The sequence below is a fragment of the Oncorhynchus clarkii genome, chromosome 12, assembly GCF_045791955.1.
Source record: "Oncorhynchus clarkii lewisi isolate Uvic-CL-2024 chromosome 12, UVic_Ocla_1.0, whole genome shotgun sequence".
NCBI classification, from domain to species: Eukaryota; Metazoa; Chordata; class Actinopteri; order Salmoniformes; family Salmonidae; genus Oncorhynchus; species Oncorhynchus clarkii.
Genome location: NC_092158.1, coordinates 3716648 through 3743838, shown reverse-complemented (window position 1 = coordinate 3743838; position 27191 = coordinate 3716648). Strand labels below are relative to the sequence as shown.

The 27191-nt window shown below is 52.6% G+C and overlaps 1 protein-coding gene across 1 annotated transcript in view; it reads right to left on the bottom strand.

The window, feature by feature from the left end:
- Positions 1–5732: 5732 nt before the first annotated feature.
- Positions 5733–27191, bottom strand: part of LOC139422646 (SOSS complex subunit C-like) — a 34655-nt gene continuing 13196 nt past the window's right edge. The window contains exons 3-4 of the mRNA XM_071173798.1: positions 7732–7807; positions 5733–7407 (exon numbers count right to left, since the gene is read on the bottom strand). Coding sequence (XP_071029899.1) covers positions 7288–7407; positions 7732–7807 — 196 coding nt within the window. The 3' untranslated portion in view covers positions 5733–7287. The remainder of the gene's footprint in view (positions 7408–7731; positions 7808–27191) is intronic.

The following is a 27191-nucleotide window of genomic DNA, read 5'->3' as shown; positions in this document are numbered from 1 at the left end:
TCTAGACCCAAACTGTTACAGACCGATATCCATCCTGCCCTGCCCTGCCTCTAGAACCAAACTGTTATAGACCTATATCCATCCTGCCCTGCCTCTAGACCCAAACTGTTACAGACCTATATCCATCCTACCCTGCCTCTAGACCCAAACTGTTACAGACCTATATCCATCCTGCCCTGCCCTGCCTCTAGACCCCAAACTGTTACAGACCTATATCCATCCTGCCCTGCCTCTAGACCCAAACTGTTACAGACCTATATCCATCCTACCCTGCCTCTAGACCCAAACTGTTACAGACCTATATCCATCCTGCCCTGCCTCTAGACCCAAACTGTTACAGACCTATATCCATCCTGCCCTGCCTGTAGACCCAAACTGTTACAGACCTATATCCATCCTGCCCTGCCTCTAGACCCAAACTGTCATAGACCTATATCCATCCTACCCTGCCTCTAGACCCAAACTGTTATAGACCTATATAGACCCATATCCATCCTGCCCTGCCTCTAGACCCAAACTGTTAGAGACCTATATAGACCTATATCCATCCTGCCCTGCCTCTAGACCCAACCTGTTACAGACCTATATCCATCCTGCCCTGCCTCTAGACCCAAACTGTTACAGACCTATATCCATCCTGCCCTGCCTCTAGACCCAAACTGTTACAGACCTATATCCATCCTGCCCTGCCTCTAGACCCAAACTGTTATAGACCTATATCCATCCTGCCCTGCCTCTAGACCCAAACTGTTATAGACCCATGTCCATCCTGCCCTGCCTCTAGACCCAAACTGTTATAGACCCATATCCATCCTGCCCTGCCTCTAGACCCAAACTGTTACAGACCTATATAGACCCATATCCATCCTGCCCTGCCTCTAGACCCAAACTGTTACAGACTTATATAGACCCATATCCATCCTGCCCTGCCTCTAGACCCAAACTGTTACAGACCTATATCCCTCCTGCCCTGCCTCTAGACCCAAACTGTTACAGACCTATATCCATCCTGCCCTGCCTCTAGACCCAAACTGTTATAGACCTATATCCATCCTACCCTGCCTCTAGACCCAAACTGTTATAGACCTATATCTATCCTGCCCTGCCTCTAGACCCAAACTGTTACAGAGCTATATCCATCCTGCCCTGCCTCTAGACCCAAACTGTTATAGACCCATATCCATCCTGCCCTGCCTCTAGACCCAAACTGTTACAGACCTATATCCATCCTGCCCTGCCTCTAGACCCCAAACTGTTACAGACCGATATCCATCCTGCCCTGCCCTGCCTCTAGACCCAAGCTGTTATAGACCTATATCCATCCTGCCCTGCCTCTAGACCCAAACTGTTACAGACCTATATCCATCCTACCCTGCCTCTAGACCCAAACTGTTACAGACCTATATCCATCCTGCCCTGCCTCTGGACCCAAACTGTTACAGACCTATATCCCTCCTGCCCTGCCTCTAGACCCAAACTGTTACAGACCTATATCCATCCTACCCTGCCTCTAGACCCAAACTGTTACAGACCTATATCCATCCTGCCCTGCCTCTAGAACCAAACTGTTACAGACCTATATCCATCCTGCCCTGCCTGTAGACCCAAACTGTTACAGACCAATATCCATCCTGCCCTGCCTCTAGACCCAAACTGTCATAGACCTATATCCATCCTACCCTGCCTCTAGACCCAAACTGTTATAGACCTATATAGACCCATATCCATCCTGCCCTGCCTCTAGACCCAAACTGTTACAGACCCATATAGACCCATATCCATCCTGCCCTGCCTCTAGACCCAAACTGTTACAGACCTATATAGACCCATATCCATCCTGCCCTGCCTCTAGACCCAAACTGTTACAGACTTATATAGACCCATATCCATCCTGCCCTGCCTCTAGACCCAAACTGTTAGAGACCTATATAGACCTATATCCATCCTGCCCTGCCTCTAGACCCAAACTGTTACAGACCTATATCCATCCTGCCCAGCCTCTGGACCCAAACTGTTACAGACCTATATCCCTCCTGCCCTGCCCTGCCCTGCCTCTAGACCCCAAACTGTTACAGACCTATATCCATCCTGCCCTGCCTCTAGACCCAAACTGTTACAGAACTATATCCATCCTGCCCTGCCTCTAGACCCAAACTGTTATAGACCTATATCCATCCTACCCTGCCTCTAGACCCAAACTGTTATAGACCTATATCCATCCTGCCCTGCCTCTAGACCCAAACTGTTACAGACCTATATCCATCCTGCCCTGCCTCTAGACCCAAACTGTTATAGACCCATATCCATCCTGCCCTGCCTCTAGACCCAAACTGTTACAGACCTATATCCATCCTGCCCTGCCTCTAGACCCCAAACTGTTACAGACCGATATCCATCCTGCCCTGCCCTGCCTCTAGAACCAAACTGTTATAGACCTATATCCATCCTGCCCTGCCTCTAGACCCAAACTGTTACAGACCTATATCCATCCTACCCTGCCTCTAGACCCAAACTGTTACAGACCTATATCCATCCTGCCCTGCCTCTGGACCCAAACTGTTACAGACCTATATCCCTCCTGCCCTGCCTCTAGACCCAAACTGTTACAGACCTATATCCATCCTGCCCTGCCCTGCCTCTAGACCCCAAACTGTTACAGACCTATATCCATCCTGCCCTGCCTCTAGACCCAAACTGTTACAGACCTATATCCATCCTACCCTGCCTCTAGACCCAAACTGTTACAGACCTATATCCATCCTGCCCTGCCTCTAGACCCAAACTGTTACAGACCTATATCCATCCTGCCCTGCCTGTAGACCCAAACTGTTACAGACCTATATCCATCCTGCCCTGCCTCTAGACCCAAACTGTCATAGACCTATATCCATCCTACCCTGCCTCTAGACCCAAACTGTTATAGACCTATATAGACCCATATCCATCCTGCCCTGCCTCTAGACCCAAACTGTTAGAGACCTATATAGACCTATATCCATCCTGCCCTGCCTCTAGACCCAACCTGTTACAGACCTATATCCATCCTGCCCTGCCTCTAGACCCAAACTGTTACAGACCTATATCCATCCTGCCCTGCCTCTAGACCCAAACTGTTACAGACCTATATCCATCCTGCCCTGCCTCTAGACCCAAACTGTTATAGACCTATATCCATCCTGCCCTGCCTCTAGACCCAAACTGTTATAGACCCATGTCCATCCTGCCCTGCCTCTAGACCCAAACTGTTATAGACCCATATCCATCCTGCCCTGCCTCTAGACCCAAACTGTTACAGACCTATATCCATCCTACCCTGCCTCTAGACCAAAACTGTTACAGACCTATATCCATCCTGCCCTGCCTCTGGACCCAAACTGTTACAGACCTATATCCATCCTACCCTGCCTCTAGACCCAAACTGTTACAGACCTATATCCATCCTGCCCTGCCTCTAGACCCAAACTGTTACAGACCTATATCCATCCTACCCTGCCTCTAGACCCAAACTGTTACAGACCTATATCCATCCTGCCCTGCCTTTATAAAGTATTCGAAAGCCAAGTTAATAAACAGATCACTGATCATTTCGAATCCCACGTACCTTCTCCACTGTGCAATCCGGTATCCGAGCTGGTCACGGGTGCACCTCAGCCACGCTCAAGGTACTAAACAATATCATAACCGCCATCGAAAGAAGACAGTACTGTGCATCCGTCTTCATGGACCTGGCCAAGGATTTCAACTCTGTCAATCACCGCATTCTTATCGGCAGACTCAACAGCCTTGGTTTCTCAAATGATTGCCTCGCCTGGTTCACCAACTACTTCTCAGACGGAGTTCAGTGTGTCAAATCGGAAGGCCTGTTGTCTGGACCTCTGGCAGTCTCTATGGGGGTACCACAGGGTTCAATTCTCGGGCCGACTCATTTCTCTGTATATATCAACAATGTCGCTCTTGCTGCTGGTGATTCTCTGATCCACCTCTACGCAGACGACACCATTCTGTATACTTCTGGCCCTTCTTTGGACACTGTGTTAACTAACCTCCAAATTGTGTATTTTTACTTTTTTATTTTTAAATGAGCTTCAATGCCATACAACACTCATTTCCTAGCCTCCAACTGCTCTTGAACGCTAGTAAAACCAAATGCATGCTTTTCAACCGTTCGCTGCCAGCACCCACCCGCCTAACTAGCATCAATGTCAATGAATAACATTCACACATAGGTGTTGATTTTGTCCAGATGGGAAAGAGCAGTGTGGAGTGCAATAGAGACTGCATTATCTGTGGATCTGTTGGGGTGGTATGCAAATTGGAGTGGGTCTAGGGTTTCTGGGATGATGGTGTTGATGTGAGCCATGACCAGCCTTTCAAAGCACTTCATGGCTGCAGACGTGAGTGCCACTGGTCGGTAGTCGTTTAGGCAGGTTACCTTAGTGTTCTTGGCCACAGACACTATGGTGGTCTGCTTAAAACATGTTGGTATTACAGACTCGGACAAGGAGAGTTTGAAAATGTCAGTGAAGACACTTGCTAGTGGGTCAGCGCATGCTCACAGTACACGTCCTGGTAATCTGTCTGTGTTTCGGCTGTGTTTCCTTTGTAGTCTGTAATGGTTTGCAAGCCCTGCCACATCCGACGAGCGTCAGAGCCGGTGTAGTACAACTCGATCTTAGTCCTGTATTGACGCTTTGCCTGTTTGTTGGTGCGTTGGAGGGCATAGCGGGATTTCTTATAAGCTTCCGGGCTCCTTGAAAGCGGCAGCTCTAGCTTTTAGCTCAGTGCGGGTGTTGCCTGTAATCCATGGCTTCTGGTTGGGGTATGTACGTACAGTCACTGTGTGGAGGACGTCATAGATGCACTTATGGATGAAGCCAATGACAGATGTGGTGGTATACTTCTCAATGCCATTGGAAGAATCCAGGAACATATTCCAGTCTGTGATAGCAAAACAGTCCTGCAGTTTAGCATCTGTTTCATCTGACCACTTTGTTATTGATCTAGTCACTGGTGCTTCCTGCTTTAATTTTTTAGCTTGTAAGCAGGAATGAGGAGGAAATAATTATGGTCAGATTTGCCAAATGGAGGGCAAGGGAGAGGTTTGTATGCATCTCTGTGTGTGGAGTATAGGTTGTCCATAGTTATTTTCCCCTCTGGTTGCACATTTAACATGTTGATAGAAATGAGGTAAAGCTGATTTAAGTTTCCCTGCATTATTAAAGTCCCCGGCTACTAGGAGCGTCGCCTACGGGTGAGCATTTTCTTGTTTGCTTTGAGCACAGCTCATTCAATGATGGACTGGCTGTTAACGACCCACATTACCCTAATGGTGATGCATCTTTACACATTTAAGTCAAAATGCCTCAAGTCAATCGCTTGGTCTGACATGTAATACATATAAATACAGTAAAGTACACATACTAAAAGATAAAGAAGTTTTTTTTTTTTTTACAGAACTGCAAACTTCAAGGAGTAGGCCAGGGCATTCAAGTAGTTGGTTTTGACGGTGCCCGCTGATTTAATATGGCTCATTTCACACTGGTTTTTAGAGTCCCACAATAAGAGCTTACACAATCGTATTTGTGTAAATTCTACGTCGTTCTGTTGGTGCCACTGAGTAGGTAGGCTGATACCCCATTTCATGGGATGTACAATCTCTAGTTTAATCTATAAAATGCATATTAGTATGCCCCCAATGCAATTCTAAAGTCTAATACATACAATACACAGTGTGATTTCACCAGTGTTTTCTGTTTATTGACAATTTATTTTATTTCATTTAAATAATGTAACAACATTACACATTTTTTTAATTTGACTTGATTCAACCATTTGTGTCATTTCCAATGGTGGGGGGGGCTTTTATTTTGAAGGCGAAACTCAAATGCCATTATTATGGCTATTTACACACAGGTCCAGTTCGTGTGTGTGTGTGGGGGGGGGGGGGGGGGGGGGGTTGTCTCACCAGACGCAATCTAGCCAGAGTTGTGTAGTAATATTCTCCAAAACATTGATTCCCTTTATGTTAGAGGACATAGGAAGTGTGTTCGGTGTAAAGGTAAGTGTTTCTGGTAACACACCGGTGTCTTTTTGTTCTAATGACTGAGTAACCAACGCGTAGCACCAGCTACACCAAGCGACCGCTAACCTCAGTTAGCAGGCTGATTACTATACCTAACTAGTTGAACATTTTTTTTTAGACAACATTCAGGTATTATAGTAGCGAAGTACTGATTTTAAAACAAACAAACGCTTACTAGTCTAGAAAAGTAAACAACCAATGGACCAGTCGTTTACAATAGAATCAAAGCATTTCATTTCCTAATCGTAATCAACTAGTGAGACCAAAAGATCTGTAAAAGATCAGGCCATTCTCAGCCTGCTGTGTTGGTGGTTTTGTCTTGACACCATGGAGCCACTTAACTGGTTTTATAATTCACCTCTACACACATACTTCCAATCACCAGGAAATTGTGTTTTTTGGGGGTTTTGAAATAGCTTTACTGTTTGAAAGATTGTGTTGGAGCCTCGTTTTTAACGTATAGACTGCTCTACGTGGATGTAGACTGTTTACTCAGAGTACTATAGGCTACCCAACGTAGCTTCGATGCAATAATATAGTTTTTACATTGTGACTCTTTTGGTTTGCGAAAAATGGAGACAGAAAATTACCATATTACAATTTGTCCGGTTTCATAAAAAAAAAAAATGTTTTCTGTCTACAAAGGCAAATCTATAATGAACAAAAAACAGAAACGCAACAACTTTAAAAGAGTTGAGTCAATTTAAATGAATTTATTAGGCCCTAATCTATGGATTTCACATGACTGGGCAGGGGCACAGCCATGGGTGGACCTGGTAGGGCATAGGCCCACCGACTGGGGAGTCAGGCCCAGCCAATCAGAATGAGTTTTTCCTCAAAGGGTTTTATTACAGACCACAATACTCCTCAGTTTCATCAGCTGTCAGTTTTAAAGTTAACAAAACTTCTCCATTTGTCATATCCTGGAAGGTCTGGTGGTGAGTGAGTGAGTGAGTGAGTGAGTGAGTGAGTGTGAGAGAAAGAGAGACCAGTTCTTCCGGAAGGGAAGAGACAGAGCAGTTAATGTTCTGAAACGCAGCGGGACCTCCTACAATTTCATATCACCTCTGACCAGAATATCGACAGCCAATTTCAGGTAATTTCCGGACGATTCTACATGTCGATTCGACAACACCAAACAGCTGATCTGTAACACACCATGGCCAACGGCTACTTCTAGCCGTCGGTCTTTCTGCCATGTTTTCTTAAAGGTTCTGTAGTTCTGCTGCTGAAGGTGGGTCTGGTTGTGGCAGCACGGGGAGGATCAGGTTCCCGAAGGACGAGTCTTGAGTGATGAAGAAACCAGAAGAGTGTGTATGGGCATGCTGTAACAACAACACCACCACAAGGAAGATGAGTTACACAATAATGTACGAGAACAATAACCACGGCAACCAGGGAGCCTTAGTCGGACAGCACAGCAACAAACTTCACTTCCTGTATATACAGAGAGCAGTATGGCTTTGGAGCCACCTATAAGCTACCCAAGGGCCCTGTTAAAAATCCCAGACCTGAAGTGGTTGGATTGGTCTAAGTTACAGTGTGGTCACCTCGCTTACATCCGTCCAATCACTTAGATCTATGCCTACTTAAAACGGAAACAAGGAAGGATGCATTTCTGAAGTTCTACAACGAGGTCAAGACCTTACCTGCAGAGCTGCTTCCTGCTGGGCAGCGATGTGCTGCTGCTCAGTGTGGTCTCTGAAGGCTTTATTCAGAACAGATCTGGAGAGAGGGATGGGGGGGTAGAGGTCAGGGGTCACACGTGTCACTGAATCAAGGTATGCATCCCAAATAGCACCATATTCCCTATATAGTACATGTACTACTTTTGAGTTTTGACCAGCGGCTTATGGGCCCTGGTCTATAGTAGAACACTGGGAGTGGGCCCTGATCTATAGCAGAACACTGGGAGTGGGCCCTGGTCTATAGCAAAACACTGGGAGGTGGGCCCTGGTCTGAAGCAAAACACTGGGAGTGGACCCTGGTCTATAGCAGAACACTGGGAGTGGGCCCTGGTCTATAGTAGAACACTGGGAGTGGGACCTGGTCTATAGCAGAACACTGGGAGTGGTCCCTGATCTATAGCAGAACACTGGGAGTGGGCCCTGGTCTATAGTAGAACACTGGGAGTGGGCCCTGGTCTATAGTAGAACACTGGGAGTGGGACCTGGTCTATAGCAGAACACTGGGAGTGGGCCCTGGTCTATAGAAGAACACTGGCAGTGGGCCCTGGTCAATAGCAGAACAGTGGGAGTGGGCCCTGGTCTAAAGCAGAAAAGTGGGAGTTGGCCGAGGTCTATAGCAGAACAGTGGGAGTGGGCCCTGGTCTATAGCAGAACACTGGGAGTGGGCCCTGGTCTATAGCAGAACACTGGGAGTAGGCCCTGGTCTATAGTAGAACACTGGGAGGTGGGCCCTGGTCTATAGCAGAACACTGGTATCGGGACCTGGTCTATAGCAGAACACTGGGAGTGGGCTCTGGTCTATTGTAGAACACTGGGAGTGGGCCCTGGTCTATAACAGAACACTGGGATTGGGCTCTGGTCTATAGCAGAACACTGGGATTGGGCCCTGGTCAATAGCAGAACACTGGGAGTGGGCCCTGGTCAATAGCAGAACACTGGGAGTGGGCCCTGGTCAATAGCAGAACACTGGGAGTGGGCCCTGGTCTATAGTAGAACACTGGGAGTGGGCCCTGGTCTATAGTAGATTACTGGGTAGTGGGCCCTGGTCTATAGCAGAACACTGGCAGTGGGCCCTGGTCTATAGTAGAACACTGGGAATGGGCCCTGGTCTATAGTAGAACACTGGGAGTGGGCCCTGGTCTATAGTAGATTACTGGGAAGAGGGCCCTGGTCTATAGTAGAACACTGATAGTGGGCCCTGGTCTATAGCAGAACACTGGGAGTGGGCCCTGGTCTATAGCAGAACACTGGGAGGTGGGCCCTGGTCTATAGCAAAACACTGGGAGGTGGGCCCTGGTCTAAAGCAAAACACTGGGAGTGGACCCTGGTCTATAGCAGAACACTGGGAGTGGGCCTTGGTCTATATCAGAACACTGGGAGTGGGACCTGGTCTATATCAGAACACTGGGAGTGGGCCCTGGTCTATAGCAGAACACTGGGAGTGGGCCCTGATCTATAGTAGAACACTGGGAGAGGGCCCTGGTCTATAGTAGAACACTGGGAGTGGGCCCTGGTCTATAGTAGAACACTGGCAGTGGGCCCTGGTCTATTGCAGAACACTGGGAGTGGGCCCTGGTCTATAGCAGAACACTGGGAGTGGGCCCTGATCTATGGTAGAACACTGGGAGTGGGACCTGGTCTATAGCAGAACACTGGGAGTGGGCCCTGGTCTATAGCAGAACACTGGCAGTGGGCCCTGGTCTATAGTAGAACACTGGGAGTGGGCCCTGGTCTATAGTAGAACACTGGCAGTGGGCCCTGGTCTATAGCAGAACACTGGGAGTGGGCCCTGGTCTATAGCAGAACACTGGGAGTGGGCCCTGGTCTATAGCAGAACACTGGGAGTGGGCCCTGGTCTATAGCAGAACACTGGGAGTGGGCCCTGGTCTAAAGCAAAACACGGGGAGTGGACCCTGGTCTATAGCAGAACACTGGGAGTGGGCCCTGGTCTATAGTAGAACACTGAGAGTGGGACCTGGTCTATAGCAGAACACTGGGAGTGGGCCCTGATCTATAGTAGAACACTGGGAGTGGGCCCTGGTCTATAGCTGAACACTGGGAGTGGGCCCTGGTCTATAGAATAACACTGGCAGTGGGCCCTGGTCAATAGCAGAACAGTGGGAGTGGGCCCTGCTCTAAAGCAGAACAGTGGGAGTGGGCCCTGGTCTATAGCAGAACAGTGGGAGTGGGCCCTGGTCTATAGTAGAACACTGGGAGTGGGCCCTGGTCTATAGTAGAACACTGGGATCGGGACCTGGTCTATAGCAGAACACTGGGAGTGGGCCCTGGTCTATAGAAGAACACTGGCAGTGGGCCCTGGTCAATAGCAGAACAGTGGGAGTGGGCCCTGGTCTATAGCAGAACAGTTGGAGTGGGCCCTGGTCTATAGCAGAACACTGGGAGTGGGCCCTGGTCTATAGTAGAACACTGGGAGTGGGCCCTGGTCTATAGCAGAACACTGGGAGTGGGCCCTGGTCTATAGCAGAACATTGGGAGGTGGGCCCTGGTCTATAGCAAAACACTGGGAGGTGGGCCCTGGTCTAAAGCAAAACACTGGGAGTGGACCCTGGTCTATAGCAGAACACTGGGAGTGGGCCCTGGTCTATAGCAGAACACTGGGAGTGGGACCTGGTCTATAGCAGAACACTGGGAGTGGGCCCTGGTCTATAGCAGAACACTGGGAGTGGGCCCTGGTCTATAGCAGACCACTGGGAGTGGGCCCTGGTCTATAGCAGAACACTGGGAGTGGGCCCTGGTCTATAGCAGAACACTGGGAGTGGGCCCTGGTCTATAGCAGAACACTGGGAGTGGGCCCTGGTCTATAGTAGAACACTGGCAGTGGGCCCTGGTCAATAGCAGAACACTGGGAATGGGCCCTGGTCTATAGTAGAACACTGGGAGTGGGCCCTGGTCTATAGTAGAACACTGGTAGTGGGCCCTGGTCTATAGCAGAACACTGGGAGTGGGCCCTGGTCTATAGCAGAACATTGGGAGGTGGGCCCTGGTCTATAGCAAAACACTGGGAGGTGGGCCCTGGTCTAAAGCAAAACACTGGGAGTGGACCCTGTTCTATAGCAGAACACTGGGAGAACACTGGGAGTGGGCCAAGATCTATAGTAGAACACTGGGAGAGGGCCCTGGTCTATAGTAGAACACTGGGAGTGGGCCCTGGTCTATAGCAGAACACTGGCAGTGGGCCCTGGTCTATAGCAGAACACTGGGAGTGGGCTCTGCTCTGTAGTAGAACACTGGCAGTGGGCCCTGGTCAATAGCAGAACACTCGGAGTGGGCCCTGGTCTATAGCAGAACACTGGGAGTGGGCCCTGGTCTATAGCAGAACACTGGGAGTGGGCCCTGGTCAATAGCAGAACACTGGGATTGGGCTCTGGTCTAAAGCAGAACACTGGGCGTGGGCCCTGGTCTATAGCAGAACACTGGGAGTAGGCCCTGGTCTATAGTAGAACACTGGGAGGTGGGCCCTGGTCTATAGCAGAACACTGGTATCGGGACCTGGTCTATAGCAGAACACTGGGAGTGGGCTCTGGTCTATTGTAGAACACTGGGAGTGGGCCCTGGTCTATAACAGAACACTGGGATTGGGCTCTGGTCTATAGCAGAACACTGGGATTGGGCCCTGGTCAATAGCAGAACACTGGGAGTGGGCCCTGGTCTATAGTAGAACACTGGGAGTGTGCCCTGGTCTATAGTAGATTACTGGGTAGTGGGCCCTGGTCTATAGCAGAACACTGGCAGTGGGCCCTGGTCTATAGTAGAACACTGGCAGTGGGCCCTGGTCTATAGCAGAACACTGGGAGTGGGCCCTGGTCTATAGCAGAACACTGGGAGTGGGCCCTGGTCTATAGTAGAACACTGGCAGTGGGCCCTGGTCAATAGCAGAACACTGGGAATGGGCCCTGGTCTATAGAAGAACACTGGGAGTGGGCCCTGGTCTATAGTAGAACACTGGTAGTGGGCCCTGGTCTATAGCAGAACACTGGGAGTGGGCCCTGGTCTATAGCAGAACATTGGGAGGTGGGCCCTGGTCTATAGCAAAACACTGGGAGTGGGCCCTGGTCTAAAGCAAAACACTGGGAGTGGACCCTGGTCTATAGCAGAACACTAGGAGTGGGCCCTGGTCTATAGCAGAACACTGGGAGTGGGACCTGGTCTATAGCAGAACACTGGGAGTAGGCCCTGGTTTATAGTAGAACACTGGGAGGTGGGCCCTGGTCTATAGCAGAACACTGGTATCGGGACCTGGTCTATTGTAGAACACTGGGAGTGGGCCCTGGTCAATAGCAGAACACTGGGAATGGGCCCTGGTCTATAGTAGAACACTGGGAGTGGGCCCTGGTCTATAGTAGAACACTGGTAGTGGGCCCTGGTCTATAGCAGAACACTGGGAGTGGGCCCTGGTCTATAGCAGAACATTGGGAGGTGGGCCCTGGTCTATAGCAAAACACTGGGAGGTGGGCCCTGGTCTAAAGCAAAACACTGGGAGTGGACCCTGGTCTATAGCAGAACACTGGGAGTGGGCCCTGGTCTATAGCAGAACACTGGGAGTGGGCCCTGGTCTATAGCAGAACACTGGGAGTAGGCCCTGGTCTATAGCAGAACACTGGGAGTGGGCCCTGATCTATAGTAGAACACTGGGAGAGGGCCCTGGTCTATAGTAGAACACTGGGAGTGGGCCCTGGTCTATAGCAGAACACTGGCAGTGGGCCCTATTCTATAGCAGAACACTGGGAGTGGGCCCTGGTCTATAGAAAAACACTGGGAGGTGGGCCCTGGTCTAAAGCAAAACACTGGAAGTGGACCCTGGTCTATAGCAGAACACTGGGAGTGGACCCTGGTCTATAGCAGAACACTGGGAGTGGGCCCTGGTCTATAGCAGAACACTGGGAGTGGGACCTGGTCTATAGCAGAACACTGGGAGTGGGACCTGGTCTATAGCAGAACACTGGGAATGGGATCTGGTCTATAGCAGAACACTGGGAGTGGGACCTGGTCTATAGCAGAACACTGGGAGTGGGCCCTGGTCTATAGCAGAACACTGGGAGGTGGGCCCTGGTCAATAGCAGAACAGTGGGAGTGGGCCCTGGTCAATAGCAGAACAGTGGGAGTGGGCCCTGGTCTATAGCAGAACAGTGGGAGTGGGCCCTGGTCTATAGCAGAACACGGAGTGGGCCCTGGTCTATAGCAGAACACTGGGAGTGGGCCCTGGTCTATAGCAGAACACTGGGAGTGGGCCCTGGTCTATAGTAGAACACTGGGAGTGGGCCCTGGTCTATAGTAGAACACTGGCAGTGGGCCCTGGTTTATAGCAGAACAGTGGGAGCGGGCCCTGGTCTATAGCAAAAAACTGGGAGTGGACCCTGGTCTATAGCAGAACACTGGGAGTGGGACCTGGTCTATAGCAGAACACTGGGAGTGGGCCCTGGTCTATAGCAGAACACTGGGAGTGGGCCCTGGTCTATAGCAGAACACTGGGATTGGGCTCTGGTCTATAGTAGAACACTGGGAGGTGGGCCCTGGTCAATAGCAGAACAGTGGGAGTGGGACCTGGTCTATAGTAGAACACTTGGAGATGGGCCCTTGTCTATTGTAGAACACTGGGAGTGGGCCCTGGTCTATAGCAGAACACTGGGAGTGGGCCCTGGTCTATAGCAGAACACTGGGAGTTGGCTCTGGTCTGTAGTAGAACACTGGAAGTGGGCCCTGGTCAATAGCAGAACACTGGGAGTGGGCCCTGGTCTATAGCAGAACACTGGCAGTGGATCCTGGTTTATAGCAGAACAGTGGGAGCGGGCCCTGGTCTATAGCAAAAAACTGGGAGTGGACCCTGGTCTATAGCAGAACACTGGGAATGGGACCTGGTCTATAGCAGAACACTGGGAGTGGGCCCTGGTCTATAGCAGAACACTGGGAGTGAGCCCTGGTCTATAGCAGAACACTGGCAGTGGGCTCTGGTCAATAGCAGAACACTGGGAGTGGGCCCTAGTCTATAGCAGAACACTGGGAGTGGGCCCTGCTCAATAGCAGAACACTGGGAGTGGGCCCTGGTCTAAAGCAAAACACTGGAAGTGGACACTGGTCTATAGCAGAACACTGGGAGTGGGCCCTGGTCTATAGCAGAACACTGGGAGTGGGACCTGGTCTATAGCAGAACACTGGGATTGGGCCCTGGTCAATAGCAGAACACTGGGAGTGGGCCCTGGTCTATAGTAGAACACTGGGAGTGTGCCCTGGTCTATAGTAGATTACTGGGTAGTGGGCCCTGGTCTATAGCAGAACACTGGCAGTGGGCCCTGGTCTATAGTAGAACACTGGCAGTGGGCCCTGGTCTATAGCAGAACACTGGGAGTGGGCCCTGGTCTATAGCAGAACACTGGGAGTGGGCCCTGGTCTATAGTAGAACACTGGCAGTGGGCCCTGGTCAATAGCAGAACACTGGGAATGGGCCCTGGTCTATAGAAGAACACTGGGAGTGGGCCCTGGTCTATAGTAGAACACTGGTAGTGGGCCCTGGTCTATAGCAGAACACTGGGAGTGGGCCCTGGTCTATAGCAGAACATTGGGAGGTGGGCCCTGGTCTATAGCAAAACACTGGGAGTGGGCCCTGGTCTAAAGCAAAACACTGGGAGTGGACCCTGGTCTATAGCAGAACACTAGGAGTGGGCCCTGGTCTATAGCAGAACACTGGGAGTGGGACCTGGTCTATAGCAGAACACTGGGAGTAGGCCCTGGTCTATAGTAGAACACTGGGAGGTGGGCCCTGGTCTATAGCAGAACACTGGTATCGGGACCTGGTCTATTGTAGAACACTGGGAGTGGGCCCTGGTCAATAGCAGAACACTGGGAATGGGCCCTGGTCTATAGTAGAACACTGGGAGTGGGCCCTGGTCTATAGTAGAACACTGGTAGTGGGCCCTGGTCTATAGCAGAACACTGGGAGTGGGCCCTGGTCTATAGCAGAACATTGGGAGGTGGGCCCTGGTCTATAGCAAAACACTGGGAGGTGGGCCCTGGTCTAAAGCAAAACACTGGGAGTGGACCCTGGTCTATAGCAGAACACTGGGAGTGGGCCCTGGTCTATAGCAGAACACTGGGAGTGGGCCCTGGTCTATAGCAGAACACTGGGAGAGGGCCCTGGTCTATATTAGAACACTGGGAGTGGGCCCTGGTCTATAGCAGAACACTGGCAGTGGGCCCTATTCTATAGCAGAACACTGGGAGTGGGCCCTGGTCTATAGAAAAACACTGGGAGGTGGGCCCTGGTCTAAAGCAAAACACTGGAAGTGGACCCTGGTCTATAGCAGAACACTGGGAGTGGACCCTGGTCTATAGCAGAACACTGGGAGTGGGCCCTGGTCTATAGCAGAACACTGGGAGTGGGACCTGGTCTATAGCAGAACACTGGGAGTGGGACCTGGTCTATAGCAGAACACTGGGAATGGGATCTGGTCTATAGCAGAACACTGGGAGTGGGACCTGGTCTATAGCAGAACACTGGGAGTGGGCCCTGGTCTATAGCAGAACACTGGGAGGTGGGCCCTGGTCAATAGCAGAACAGTGGGAGTGGGCCCTGGTCAATAGCAGAACAGTGGGAGTGGGCCCTGGTCTATAGCAGAACAGTGGGAGTGGGCCCTGGTCTATAGCAGAACACGGAGTGGGCCCTGGTCTATAGCAGAACACTGGGAGTGGGCCCTGGTCTATAGCAGAACACTGGGAGTGGGCCCTGGTCTATAGTAGAACACTGGGAGTGGGCCCTGGTCTATAGTAGAACACTGGCAGTGGGCCCTGGTTTATAGCAGAACAGTGGGAGCGGGCCCTGGTCTATAGCAAAAAACTGGGAGTGGACCCTGGTCTATAGCAGAACACTGGGAGTGGGACCTGGTCTATAGCAGAACACTGGGAGTGGGCCCTGGTCTATAGCAGAACACTGGGAGTGGGCCCTGGTCTATAGCAGAACACTGGGATTGGGCTCTGGTCTATAGTAGAACACTGGGAGGTGGGCCCTGGTCAATAGCAGAACAGTGGGAGTGGGACCTGGTCTATAGTAGAACACTTGGAGATGGGCCCTTGTCTATTGTAGAACACTGGGAGTGGGCCCTGGTCTATAGCAGAACACTGGGAGTGGGCCCTGGTCTATAGCAGAACACTGGGAGTTGGATCTGGTCTGTAGTAGAACACTGGAAGTGGGCCCTGGTCAATAGCAGAACACTGGGAGTGGGCCCTGGTCTATAGCAGAACACTGGCAGTGGATCCTGGTTTATAGCAGAACAGTGGGAGCGGGCCCTGGTCTATAGCAAAAAACTGGGAGTGGACCCTGGTCTATAGCAGAACACTGGGAATGGGACCTGGTCTATAGCAGAACACTGGGAGTGGGCCCTGGTCTATAGCAGAACACTGGGAGTGAGCCCTGGTCTATAGCAGAACACTGGCAGTGGGCTCTGGTCAATAGCAGAACACTGGGAGTGGGCCCTAGTCTATAGCAGAACACTGGGAGTGGGCCCTGCTCAATAGCAGAACACTGGGAGTGGGCCCTGGTCTAAAGCAAAACACTGGAAGTGGACACTGGTCTATAGCAGAACACTGGGAGTGGGCCCTGGTCTATAGCAGAACACTGGGAGTGGGACCTGGTCTATAGCAGAACACTGGGAGTGGGACCTGGTCTATAGCAGAACACTGGGAGGTGGGCCCTGGTCAATAGCAGAACAGTGGGAGTGGGCCCTGGTCAATAGCAGAACAGTGGGAGTGGGCCCTGGTCTATAGCAGAACAGTGGGAGCGGGCCCTGGTCTATAGCAGAACACGGAGTGGGCCCTGGTCTATAGCAGAACACTGGGAGTGGGCCCTGGTCTATAGCAGAACACTGGGATTGGGCTCTGGTCTATAGCAGAACACTGGGATTGGGCTCTGGTCTATTGCAGAACACTGGCAGTGGGCCCTGGTCTATAGCAGAACAGTGGGAGTGGGCCCTGGTCTATAGCAGAACACTGGGAGTGGGCCCTGGTCTATAGTAGAGCATTGGGAGTGGGCCCTGGTCTATAGCAGAACACTGGGAGTGGGCCCTGGTCAATAGCAGAACAGTGGGAGTGGGCCCTGGTCTATAGCAGAACACTGGGAGTGGGCCCTGGTCTACAGTAGAACACTGGGAGGTGGGCCCTGGTCAATAGCAGAACAGTGGGAGTGGGCCCTGGTCTATAGTAGAACACTTGGAGATGGGCCCTTGTCTATTGTAGAACACTGGGAGTGGGCCCTGGTCTATAGCAGAACACTGGGTGTGGGCCCTGGACTATAGCAGAACACTGGGAGTGTGCTCTGGTCTGTAGTAGAACACTGGCAGTGGGCCCTGGTCAATAGCAGAACACTGGGAGTGGGACCTGGTCTATAGCAGAACACTGGCAGTGGGCCCTGGTTTATAGCAGAACAGTAGGAGCGGGCCCTGGTCTATAGCAAAAAACTGGGAGTGGACCCTGGTCTATAGCAGAACACTGGGAGTGGGACCTGGTCTATTGCAGAACACTGGGAGTGGGCCCTGGTCTATAGCAGAACACTGGGAGTGGGCCCTGGTCTATAGCAGAACACTGGGATTGGGCTCTGGTCAATAGCAGAACACTGGGAGTGGGCCCTAGTCTATAGTAGAACACTGGGAGTGGGCCCTGGTCAATAGCAGAACACTGGGAGTAGGCCCTGGTCTATAGCAGAACACTGGGATTGGGCTCTGGTCTATAGCAGAACACTGGGATTGGGCTCTGGTCTATAGCAGAACACTGGCAGTGGGCCCTGGTCAATAGCAGAACAGTGGGAGTGGGCCCTGGTCTATAGCAGAACACTGGGAGTGGGCCCTGGTCTATAGTAGAACATTGGGAGTGGGCCCTGGTCTATAGCAGAACACTGGGAGTGGGCCCTGGTCTATAGCAGAACACTGGGATTGGGCTCTGGTCAATAGCAGAACACTGGGAGTGGGCCCTAGTCTATAGTAGAACACTGGGTGTGGGCCCTGGTCTATAGCAAAAAACTGGGAGGTGGGCCCTGGTCAAAAGCAAAACACTGGGAGTGGACCCTGGTCTATAGCAGAACACTGGGAGTGGGACCTGGTCTATAGCAGAACACTGGGAGTGGGCCCTGGTCTATAGCAGAACAATGGGAGTGGGCCCTGGTCTATAGCAGAACACTGGGAGTGGGCCCTGGTCTATAGTAGAACACTTGGAGATGGGCCCTTGTCTATTGTAGAACACTGGGAGTGGGCCCTGGTCTATAGCAGAACACTGGGAGTGGGCCCTGGTCTATAGCAGAACACTGGGATTGGGCCCTGGTCAATAGCAGAACACTGGGAGTGGGCCGTGGTCTATAGCAAAACACTGGGAGGTGGGCCCTGGTCTAAAGTAAAACACTGGGAGGTGGGGCCCTGGTCAATAGCAGAACAGTGGGAGTGGGCCCTGGTCAATAGCAGAACAGTGGGAGTGGGCCCTGGTCTATAGCAGAACACTGGGAGTGGGCCCTGGTCTATAGCAGAACACTGGGAGTGGGCCCTGGTCAATAGCAGAACACTGGGATTGGGCTCTGGTCTAAAGCAGAACACTGGGCGTGGGCCCTGGTCTATAGCAGAACACTTGGAGTAGGCCCTGGTCTATAGTAGAACACTGGGAGGTGGGCCCTGGTCTATAGCAGAACACTGGTATCGGGACCTGGTCTATAGCAGAACACTGGGAGTGGGATCTGGTCTATTGTAGAACACTGGGAGTGGGCCCTGGTCTATAGTAGAACACTGGCAGTGGGCCCTGGTCTATAGCAGAACACTGGGAGTGGGCCCTGGTCTATAGCAGAACACTGGGAGTGGGCCCTGGTCTATAGTAGAACACTGGCATTGGGCCCTGGTCAATAGCAGAACACTGGGAATGGGCCCTGGTCTATAGTAGAACACTGGGAGTGGGCCCTGGTCTATAGTAGAACACTGGTAGTGGGCCCTGGTCTATAGCAGAACACTGGGAGTGGGCCCTGGTCTATAGCAGAACATTGGGAGGTGGGCCCTGGTCTATAGCAAAACACTGGGAGGTGGGCCCTGGTCTAAAGCAAAACACTGGGAGTGGACCCTGGTCTATAGCAGAACACTGGGAGTGGGCCCTGGTCTATAGCAGAACACTGGGAGTGGGACCTGGTCTATAGCAGAACACTGGGAGTAGGCCCTGGTCTATAGTAGAACACTGGGAGGTGGGCCCTGGTCTATAGCAGAACACTGGTATCGGGACCTGGTCTATAGCAGAACACTGGGAGTGGGCTCTGGTCTATTGTAGAACACTGGGAGTGGGCCCTGGTCAATAGCAGAACACTGGGAATGGGCCCTGGTCTATAGTAGAACACTGGGAGTGGGCCCTGGTCTATAGTAGAACACTGGTAGTGGGCCCAGGTCTATAGCAGAACACTGGGAGTGGGCCCTGGTCTATAGCAGAACATTGGGAGGTGGGCCCTGGTCTATAGCAAAACACTGGGAGGTGGGCCCTGGTCTAAAGCAAAACACTGGGAGTGGACCCTGGTCTATAGCAGAACACTGGGAGTGGGCCCTGGTCTATAGCAGAACACTGGGAGTGGGACCTGGTCTATAGCAGAACACTGGGAGTAGGCCCTGGTCTATAGCAGAACACTGGGAGTGGGCCCTGATCTATAGTAGAACACTGGGAGAGGGCCCTGGTCTATAGTAGAACACTGGGAGTGGGCCCTGGTCTATAGCAGAACACTGGCAGTGGGCCCTGGTCTATAGCAGAACACTGGGAGTGGGCCCTGGTCTATAGCAGATCACTGGGAGTGGGCTCTGGTCTGTAGTAGAACACTGGCAGTGGGCCCTGGTCAATAGCAGAACACTGGGAGTGGGCCCTGGTCTATAGCAGAACACTGGGAGTGGGCCCTGGTCTATAGCAGAACACTGGGAGTGGGCCCTGGTCAATAGCAGAACACTGGGATTGGGCTCTGGTCTATAGCAGAACACTTGCAGTGGGCCCTGGTCTATAGCAGAACACTGGGAGTGGGCCCTGGTCTATAGCAGAACACTGGGAGTGGGCCCTGGTCTATAGCAGAACACTGGGAGTGGGCCCTGGTCTATAGCAGAACACTGGGAGTGGGCCCTGGTCAAAAGTAGAACACTGGCAGTGGGCCCTGGTCTATAACAGAACACTGGGAGTGGGCCCTGGTCTATAGCAGAACACTGGGAGTGGGCCCTGGTCAAAAGTAGAACACTGGCAGTGGGCCCTGGTCTATAGCAGAACACTGGCAGTGGGCCCTGGTCTATAGCAGAACACTGGCAGTGGGCCCTGGTCAGTAGCAGAACACTGGGAGTGGGCCCTGGTCTATAGTAGAACACTGGGAGGTGGGCCCTGGTCTATAGCAGAACACTGGGACTGGGCCCTGGTCTTTAGCAGAACACTGGGAGTGGGCTCTGGTCTATTGTAAAACGCTGGGAGTGGGCCCTGGTCTATAGCAGATCACTTGGAGTGGGCCCTGGTCTATAGCAGAACACTGGCAGTGGGCCCTGGTCTATAGTAGAACACTGGGAGTGGGCCCTGGTCTATAGCAGAACACTGGCAGTGGGCCCTGGTCTATAGCAGAACACTGGGAGTGGGCCCTGGTCTATAGCAGAACACTGGGAGTGGGCCCTGGTCAAAAGTATAACACTGGCAGTGGGCCCTGGTCTATAGTAGAACACTGGAAGATGGGCCCTTGTCTATTGTAGAACACTGGGAGTGGGCCCTGGTCTATAGCAGAACACTGGGAGGTGGGCCCTGGTCTATAGCAGAACACTGGGAGTGGGCCCTGGTCTATAGTAGAACACTGGGAGTGGGCCCTGGTCTATAGTAGAACACTGGGAGTGGGCCCTGGTCAAAAGTAGAACACTGGCAGTGGGCCCTGGTCTATAGCAGAACACTGGCAGTGGGCCCTGGTCTATAGTAGAACACTGGGAGTGGGCCCTGGTCTATAGCAGAACACTGGCAGTGGGCCCTGGTCTATAGTAGAACACTGGGAGGTGGGCCCTGGTCTATAGCAGAACACTGGTATCGGGACCTGGTCTATTGTAGAACACTGGGAGTGGGCCCTGGTCAATAGCAGAACACTGGGAGTAGGCCCTGGTCTATAGTAGAACACTGGGAGGTGGGCCCTGGTCTATAGCAGAACACTGGTATCGGGACCTGGTCTATTGTAGAACACTGGGAGTGGGCCCTGGTCAATAGCAGAACACTGGGAGTGGGCCCTGGTCTATAGCAGAACACTGGGAGTAGGCCCTGGTCTATAGTAGAACAATGGGAGGTGGGCCCTGGTCTATAGCAGAACACTGGTATCGGGACCTGGTCTATTGTAGAACACTGGGAGTGGGCCCTGGTCAATAGCAGAACACTGCGAATGGGCCCTGGTCTATAGTAGAACACTGGGAGTGGGCCCTGGTCTATAGTAGAACACTGGTAGTGGGCCCTGGTCTATAGCAGAACACTGGGAGTGGGCCCTGGTCTATAGCAGAACATTGGGAGGTGGGCCCTGGTCTATAGCAAAACACTGGGAGGTGGGCCCTGGTCTAAAGCAAAACACTGGGAGTGGACCCTGGTCTATAGCAGAACACTGGGAGTGGGCCCTGGTCTATAGCAGAACACTGGGAGTGGGCCCTGGTCTATAGCAGAACACTGGGAGTAGGCCCTGGTCTATAGCAGAACACTGGGAGTGGGCCCTGATCTATAGTAGAACACTGGGAGAGGGCCCTGGTCTATAGTAGAACACTGGGAGTGGGCCCTGGTCTATAGCAGAACACTGGCAGTGGGCCCTGGTCTATAGCAGAACACTGGGAGTGGGCCCTGGTCAATAGCAGAACACTGGGATTGGGCTCTGGTCTATAGCAGAACACTGGCAGTGGGCCCTGGTCTATAGCAGAACAGTGGGAGTGGGCCCTGGTCTATAGCAGAACACTGGGAGTGGGCCCTGGTCTATAGCAGAACACTGGGAGTGGGCCCTGGTCTATAGCAGAAAACTGGGATTGGGCCCTGGTCAATAGCAGAACACTGGGAGTGGGCCCTGGTCTATAGAAAAACACTGGGAGGTGGGCCCTGGTCTAAAGCAAAACACTGGAAGTGGACCCTGGTCTATAGCAGAACACTGGGAGTGGACCCTGGTCTATAGCAGAACACTGGGAGTGGGCCCTGGTCTATAGCAGAACACTGGGAGTGGGACCTGGTCTATAGCAGAACACTGGGAGTGGGACCTGGTCTATAGCAGAACACTGGGAATGGGATCTGGTCTATAGCAGAACACTGGGAGTGGGACCTGGTCTATAGCAGAAAACTGGGATTGGGCCCTGGTCAATAGCAGAACACTGGGAGTGGGCCCTGGTCTATAGAAAAACACTGGGAGGTGGGCCCTGGTCTAAAGCAAAACACTGGAAGTGGACCCTGGTCTATAGCAGAACACTGGGAGTGGACCCTGGTCTATAGCAGAACACTGGGAGTGGGCCCTGGTCTATAGCAGAACACTGGGAGTGGGACCTGGTCTGTAGCAGAACACTGGGAGTGGGACCTGGTCTATAGCAGAACACTGGGAATGGGATCTGGTCTATAGCAGAACACTGGGAGTGGGACCTGGTCTATAGCAGAACACTGGGAGTGGGACCTGGTCTATAGCAGAACACTGGGAGTGGGCCCTGGTCTATAGCAGAACACTGGGAGGTGGGCCCTGGTCAATAGCAGAACAGTGGGAGTGGGCCCTGGTCAATAGCAGAACAGTGGGAGTGGGCCCTGGTCTATAGCAGAACAGTGGGAGTGGGCCCTGGTCTATAGCAGAACACGGAGTGGGCCCTGGTCTATAGCAGAACACTGGGAGTGGGCCCTGGTCTATAGCAGAACACTGGGAGTGGGCCCTGGTCTATAGTAGAACACTGGGAGTGGGCCCTGGTCTATAGTAGAACACTGGCAGTGGGCCCTGGTTTATAGCAGAACAGTGGGAGCGGGCCCTAGTCTATAGCAAAAAACTGGGAGTGGACCCTGGTCTATAGCAGAACACTGGGAGTGGGACCTGGTCTATAGCAGAACACTGGGAGTGGGCCCTGGTCTATAGCAGAACACTGGGAGTGGGCCCTGGTCTATAGCAGAACACTGGGATTGGGCTCTGGTCTATAGTAGAACACTGGGAGGTGGGCCCTGGTCAATAGCAGAACAGTGGGAATGGGGCCTGGTCTATAGTAGAACACTTGGAGATGGGCCCTTGTCTATTGTAGAACACTGGGAATGGGCCCTGGTCTATAGTAGAACACTGGGAGTGGGCCCTGGTCTATAGTAGAACACTGGTAGTGGGCCCTGGTCTATAGCAGAACACTGGGAGTGGGCCCTGGTCTATAGCAGAACATTGGGAGGTGGGCCCTGGTCTATAGCAAAACACTGGGAGGTGGGCCCTGGTCTAAAGCAAAACACTGGGAGTGGACCCTGGTCTATAGCAGAACACTGGGAGTGGGACCTGGTCTATAGCAGAACACTGGGAGTAGGCCCTGGTCTATAGCAGAACACTGGGAGTGGGCCCTGATCTATAGTAGAACACTGGGAGAGGGCCCTGGTCTATAGTAGAACACTGGGAGTGGGCCCTGGTCTATAGCAGAACACTGGCAGTGGGCCCTGGTCTATAGCAGAACACTGGGAGTGGGCCCTGGTCTATAGCAGATCACTGGGAGTGGGCTCTGGTCTGTAGTAGAACACTGGCAGTGGGCCCTGGTCAATAGCAGAACACTGGGAGTGGGCCCTGGTCTATAGCAGAACACTGGGAGTGGGCCCTGGTCTATAGCAGAACACTGGGAGTGGGCCCTGGTCAATAGCAGAACACTGGGATTGGGCTCTGGTCTATAGCAGAACACTTGCAGTGGGCCCTGGTCTATAGCAGAACACTGGGAGTGGGCCCTGGTCTATAGCAGAACACTGGGAGTGGGCCCTGGTCTATAGCAGAACACTGGGAGTGGGCCCTGGTCTATAGCAGAACACTGGGAGTGGGCCCTGGTCAAAAGTAGAACACTGGCAGTGGGCCCTGGTCTATAACAGAACACTGGGAGTGGGCCCTGGTCTATAGCAGAACACTGGGAGTGGGCCCTGGTCAAAAGTAGAACACTGGCAGTGGGCCCTGGTCTATAGCAGAACACTGGCAGTGGGCCCTGGTCTATAGCAGAACACTGGCAGTGGGCCCTGGTCAGTAGCAGAACACTGGGAGTGGGCCCTGGTCTATAGTAGAACACTGGGAGGTGGGCCCTGGTCTATAGCAGAACACTGGGACTGGGCCCTGGTCTTTAGCAGAACACTGGGAGTGGGCTCTGGTCTATTGTAAAACGCTGGGAGTGGGCCCTGGTCTATAGCAGATCACTTGGAGTGGGCCCTGGTCTATAGCAGAACACTGGCAGTGGGCCCTGGTCTATAGTAGAACACTGGGAGTGGGCCCTGGTCTATAGCAGAACACTGGCAGTGGGCCCTGGTCTATAGCAGAACACTGGGAGTGGGCCCTGGTCTATAGCAGAACACTGGGAGTGGGCCCTGGTCAAAAGTATAACACTGGCAGTGGGCCCTGGTCTATAGTAGAACACTGGAAGATGGGCCCTTGTCTATTGTAGAACACTGGGAGTGGGCCCTGGTCTATAGCAGAACACTGGGAGGTGGGCCCTGGTCTATAGCAGAACACTGGGAGTGGGCCCTGGTCTATAGTAGAACACTGGGAGTGGGCCCTGGTCTATAGTAGAACACTGGGAGTGGGCCCTGGTCAAAAGTAGAACACTGGCAGTGGGCCCTGGTCTATAGCAGAACACTGGCAGTGGGCCCTGGTCTATAGTAGAACCTGGTTCTATAGTATAACCTGGTCTATTGTAGAACACTGGGAGTGGGCCCTGGTCAATAGCAGAACACTGGGAGTAGGCCCTGGTCTATAGTAGAACACTGGGAGGTGGGCCCTGGTCTATAGCAGAACACTGGTATCGGGACCTGGTCTATTGTAGAACACTGGGAGTGGGCCCTGGTCAATAGCAGAACACTGGGAGTGGGCCCTGGTCTATAGCAGAACACTGGGAGTGGGCCCTGGTCTATAGTAGAACACTGGGAGGTGGGCCCTGGTCTATAGCAGAACACTGGGAATGGGCCCTGGTCTATAGTAGAACACTGGGAGTGGGCCCTGGTCTATAGCAGAACACTGGTATCGGGACCTGGTCTATTGTAGAACACTGGGAGTGGGCCCTGGTCAATAGCAGAACACTGGGAATGGGCCCTGGTCTATAGTAGAACACTGGGAGTGGGCCCTGGTCTATAGTAGAACACTGGTAGTGGGCCCTGGTCTATAGCAGAACACTGGGAGTGGGCCCTGGTCTATAGCAGAACATTGGGAGGTGGGCCCTGGTCTATTCAGAGCTAATCAGGAATGTCACTTCTGGTAGGAGTAGTAGATGGACAGTGAAGACTTGGAACTTTCTTTTGGTTTGAGTTTCACACATTGTGTTTTTTGAGAACACTGGGAGGTGGGCCCTGGTCTAAAGCGAAACACTGGGAGTGGACCCTGGTCTATAGCAGAACACTGGGAGTGGGCCCTGGTCTATAGCAGAACACTGGGAGTGGGCCCTGGTCTATAGCAGAACACTGGGAGTAGGCCCTGGTCTATAGCAGAACACTGGGAGTGGGCCCTGATCTATAGTAGAACACTGGGAGAGGGCCCTGGTATATAGTAGAACACTGGGAGTGGGCCCTGGTCTATAGCAGAACACTGGCAGTGGGCCCTGGTCTATAGCAGAACACTGGGAGTGGGCCCTGGTCAATAGCAGAACACTGGGATTGGGCTCTGGTCTATAGCAGAACACTGGCAGTGGGCCCTGGTCTATAGCAGAACAGTGGGAGTGGGCCCTGGTCTAAAGCAAAACACTGGAAGTGGACCCTGGTCTATAGCAGAACACTGGGAGTGGACCCTGGTCTATAGCAGAACACTGGGAGTGGGCCCTGGTCTATAGCAGAACACTGGGAGTGGGACCTGGTCTATAGCAGAACACTGGGAGTGGGACCTGGTCTATAGCAGAACACTGGGAATGGGATCTGGTCTATAGCAGAACACTGGGAGTGGGACCTGGTCTATAGCAGAACACTGGGAGTGGGCCCTGGTCTATAGCAGAACACTGGGAGGTGGGCCCTGGTCAATAGCAGAACAGTGGGAGTGGGCCCTGGTCAATAGCAGAACAGTGGGAGTGGGCCCTGGTCTATAGCAGAACAGTGGGAGTGGGCCCTGGTCTATAGCAGAACACGGAGTGGGCCCTGGTCTATAGCAGAACACTGGGAGTGGGCCCTGGTCTATAGTAGAACACTGGGAGTGGGCCCTGGTCTATAGTAGAACACTGGCAGTGGGCCCTGGTTTATAGCAGAACAGTGGGAGCGGGCCCTGGTCTATAGCAAAAAACTGGGAGTGGACCCTGGTCTATAGCAGAACACTGGGAGTGGGACCTGGTCTATAGCAGAACACTGGGAGTGGGCCCTGGTCTATAGCAGAACACTGGGAGTGGGCCCTGGTCTATAGCAGAACACTGGGATTGGGCTCTGGTCTATAGTAGAACACTGGGAGGTGGGCCCTGGTCAATAGCAGAACAGTGGGAGTGGGACCTGGTCTATAGTAGAACACTTGGAGATGGGCCCTTGTCTATTGTAGAACACTGGGAGTGGGCCCTGGTCTATAGCAGAACACTGGGAGTGGGCCCTGGTCTATAGCAGAACACTGGGAGTTGGCTCTGGTCTGTAGTAGAACACTGGAAGTGGGCCCTGGTCAATAGCAGAACACTGGGAGTGGGCCCTGGTCTATAGCAGAACACTGGCAGTGGGCCCTGGTTTATAGCAGAACAGTGGGAGCGGGCCCTGGTCTATAGCAAAAAACTGGGAGTGGACCCTGGTCTATAGCAGAACACTGGGAATGGGACCTGGTCTATAGCAGAACACTGGGAGTTGGCCCTGGTCTATAGCAGAACACTGGGAGTGAGCCCTGGTCTATAGCAGAACACTGGCAGTGGGCTCTGGTCAATAGCAGAACACTGGGAGTGGGCCCTAGTCTATAGCAGAACACTGGGAGTGGGCCCTGGTCAATAGCAGAACACTGGGAGTGGGCCCTGGTCTAAAGCAAAACACTGGAAGTGGACACTGGTCTATAGCAGAACACTGGGAGTGGGCCCTGGTCTATAGCAGAACACTGGGAGTGGGACCTGGTCTATAGCAGAACACTGGGAGTGGGACCTGGTCTATAGCAGAACACTGGGAGGTGGGCCCTGGTCAATAGCAGAACAGTGGGAGTGGGCCCTGGTCAATAGCAGAACAGTGGGAGTGGGCCCTGGTCTATAGCAGAACAGTGGGAGCGGGGCCTGGTCTATAGCAGAACACGGAGTGGGCCCTGGTCTATAGCAGAA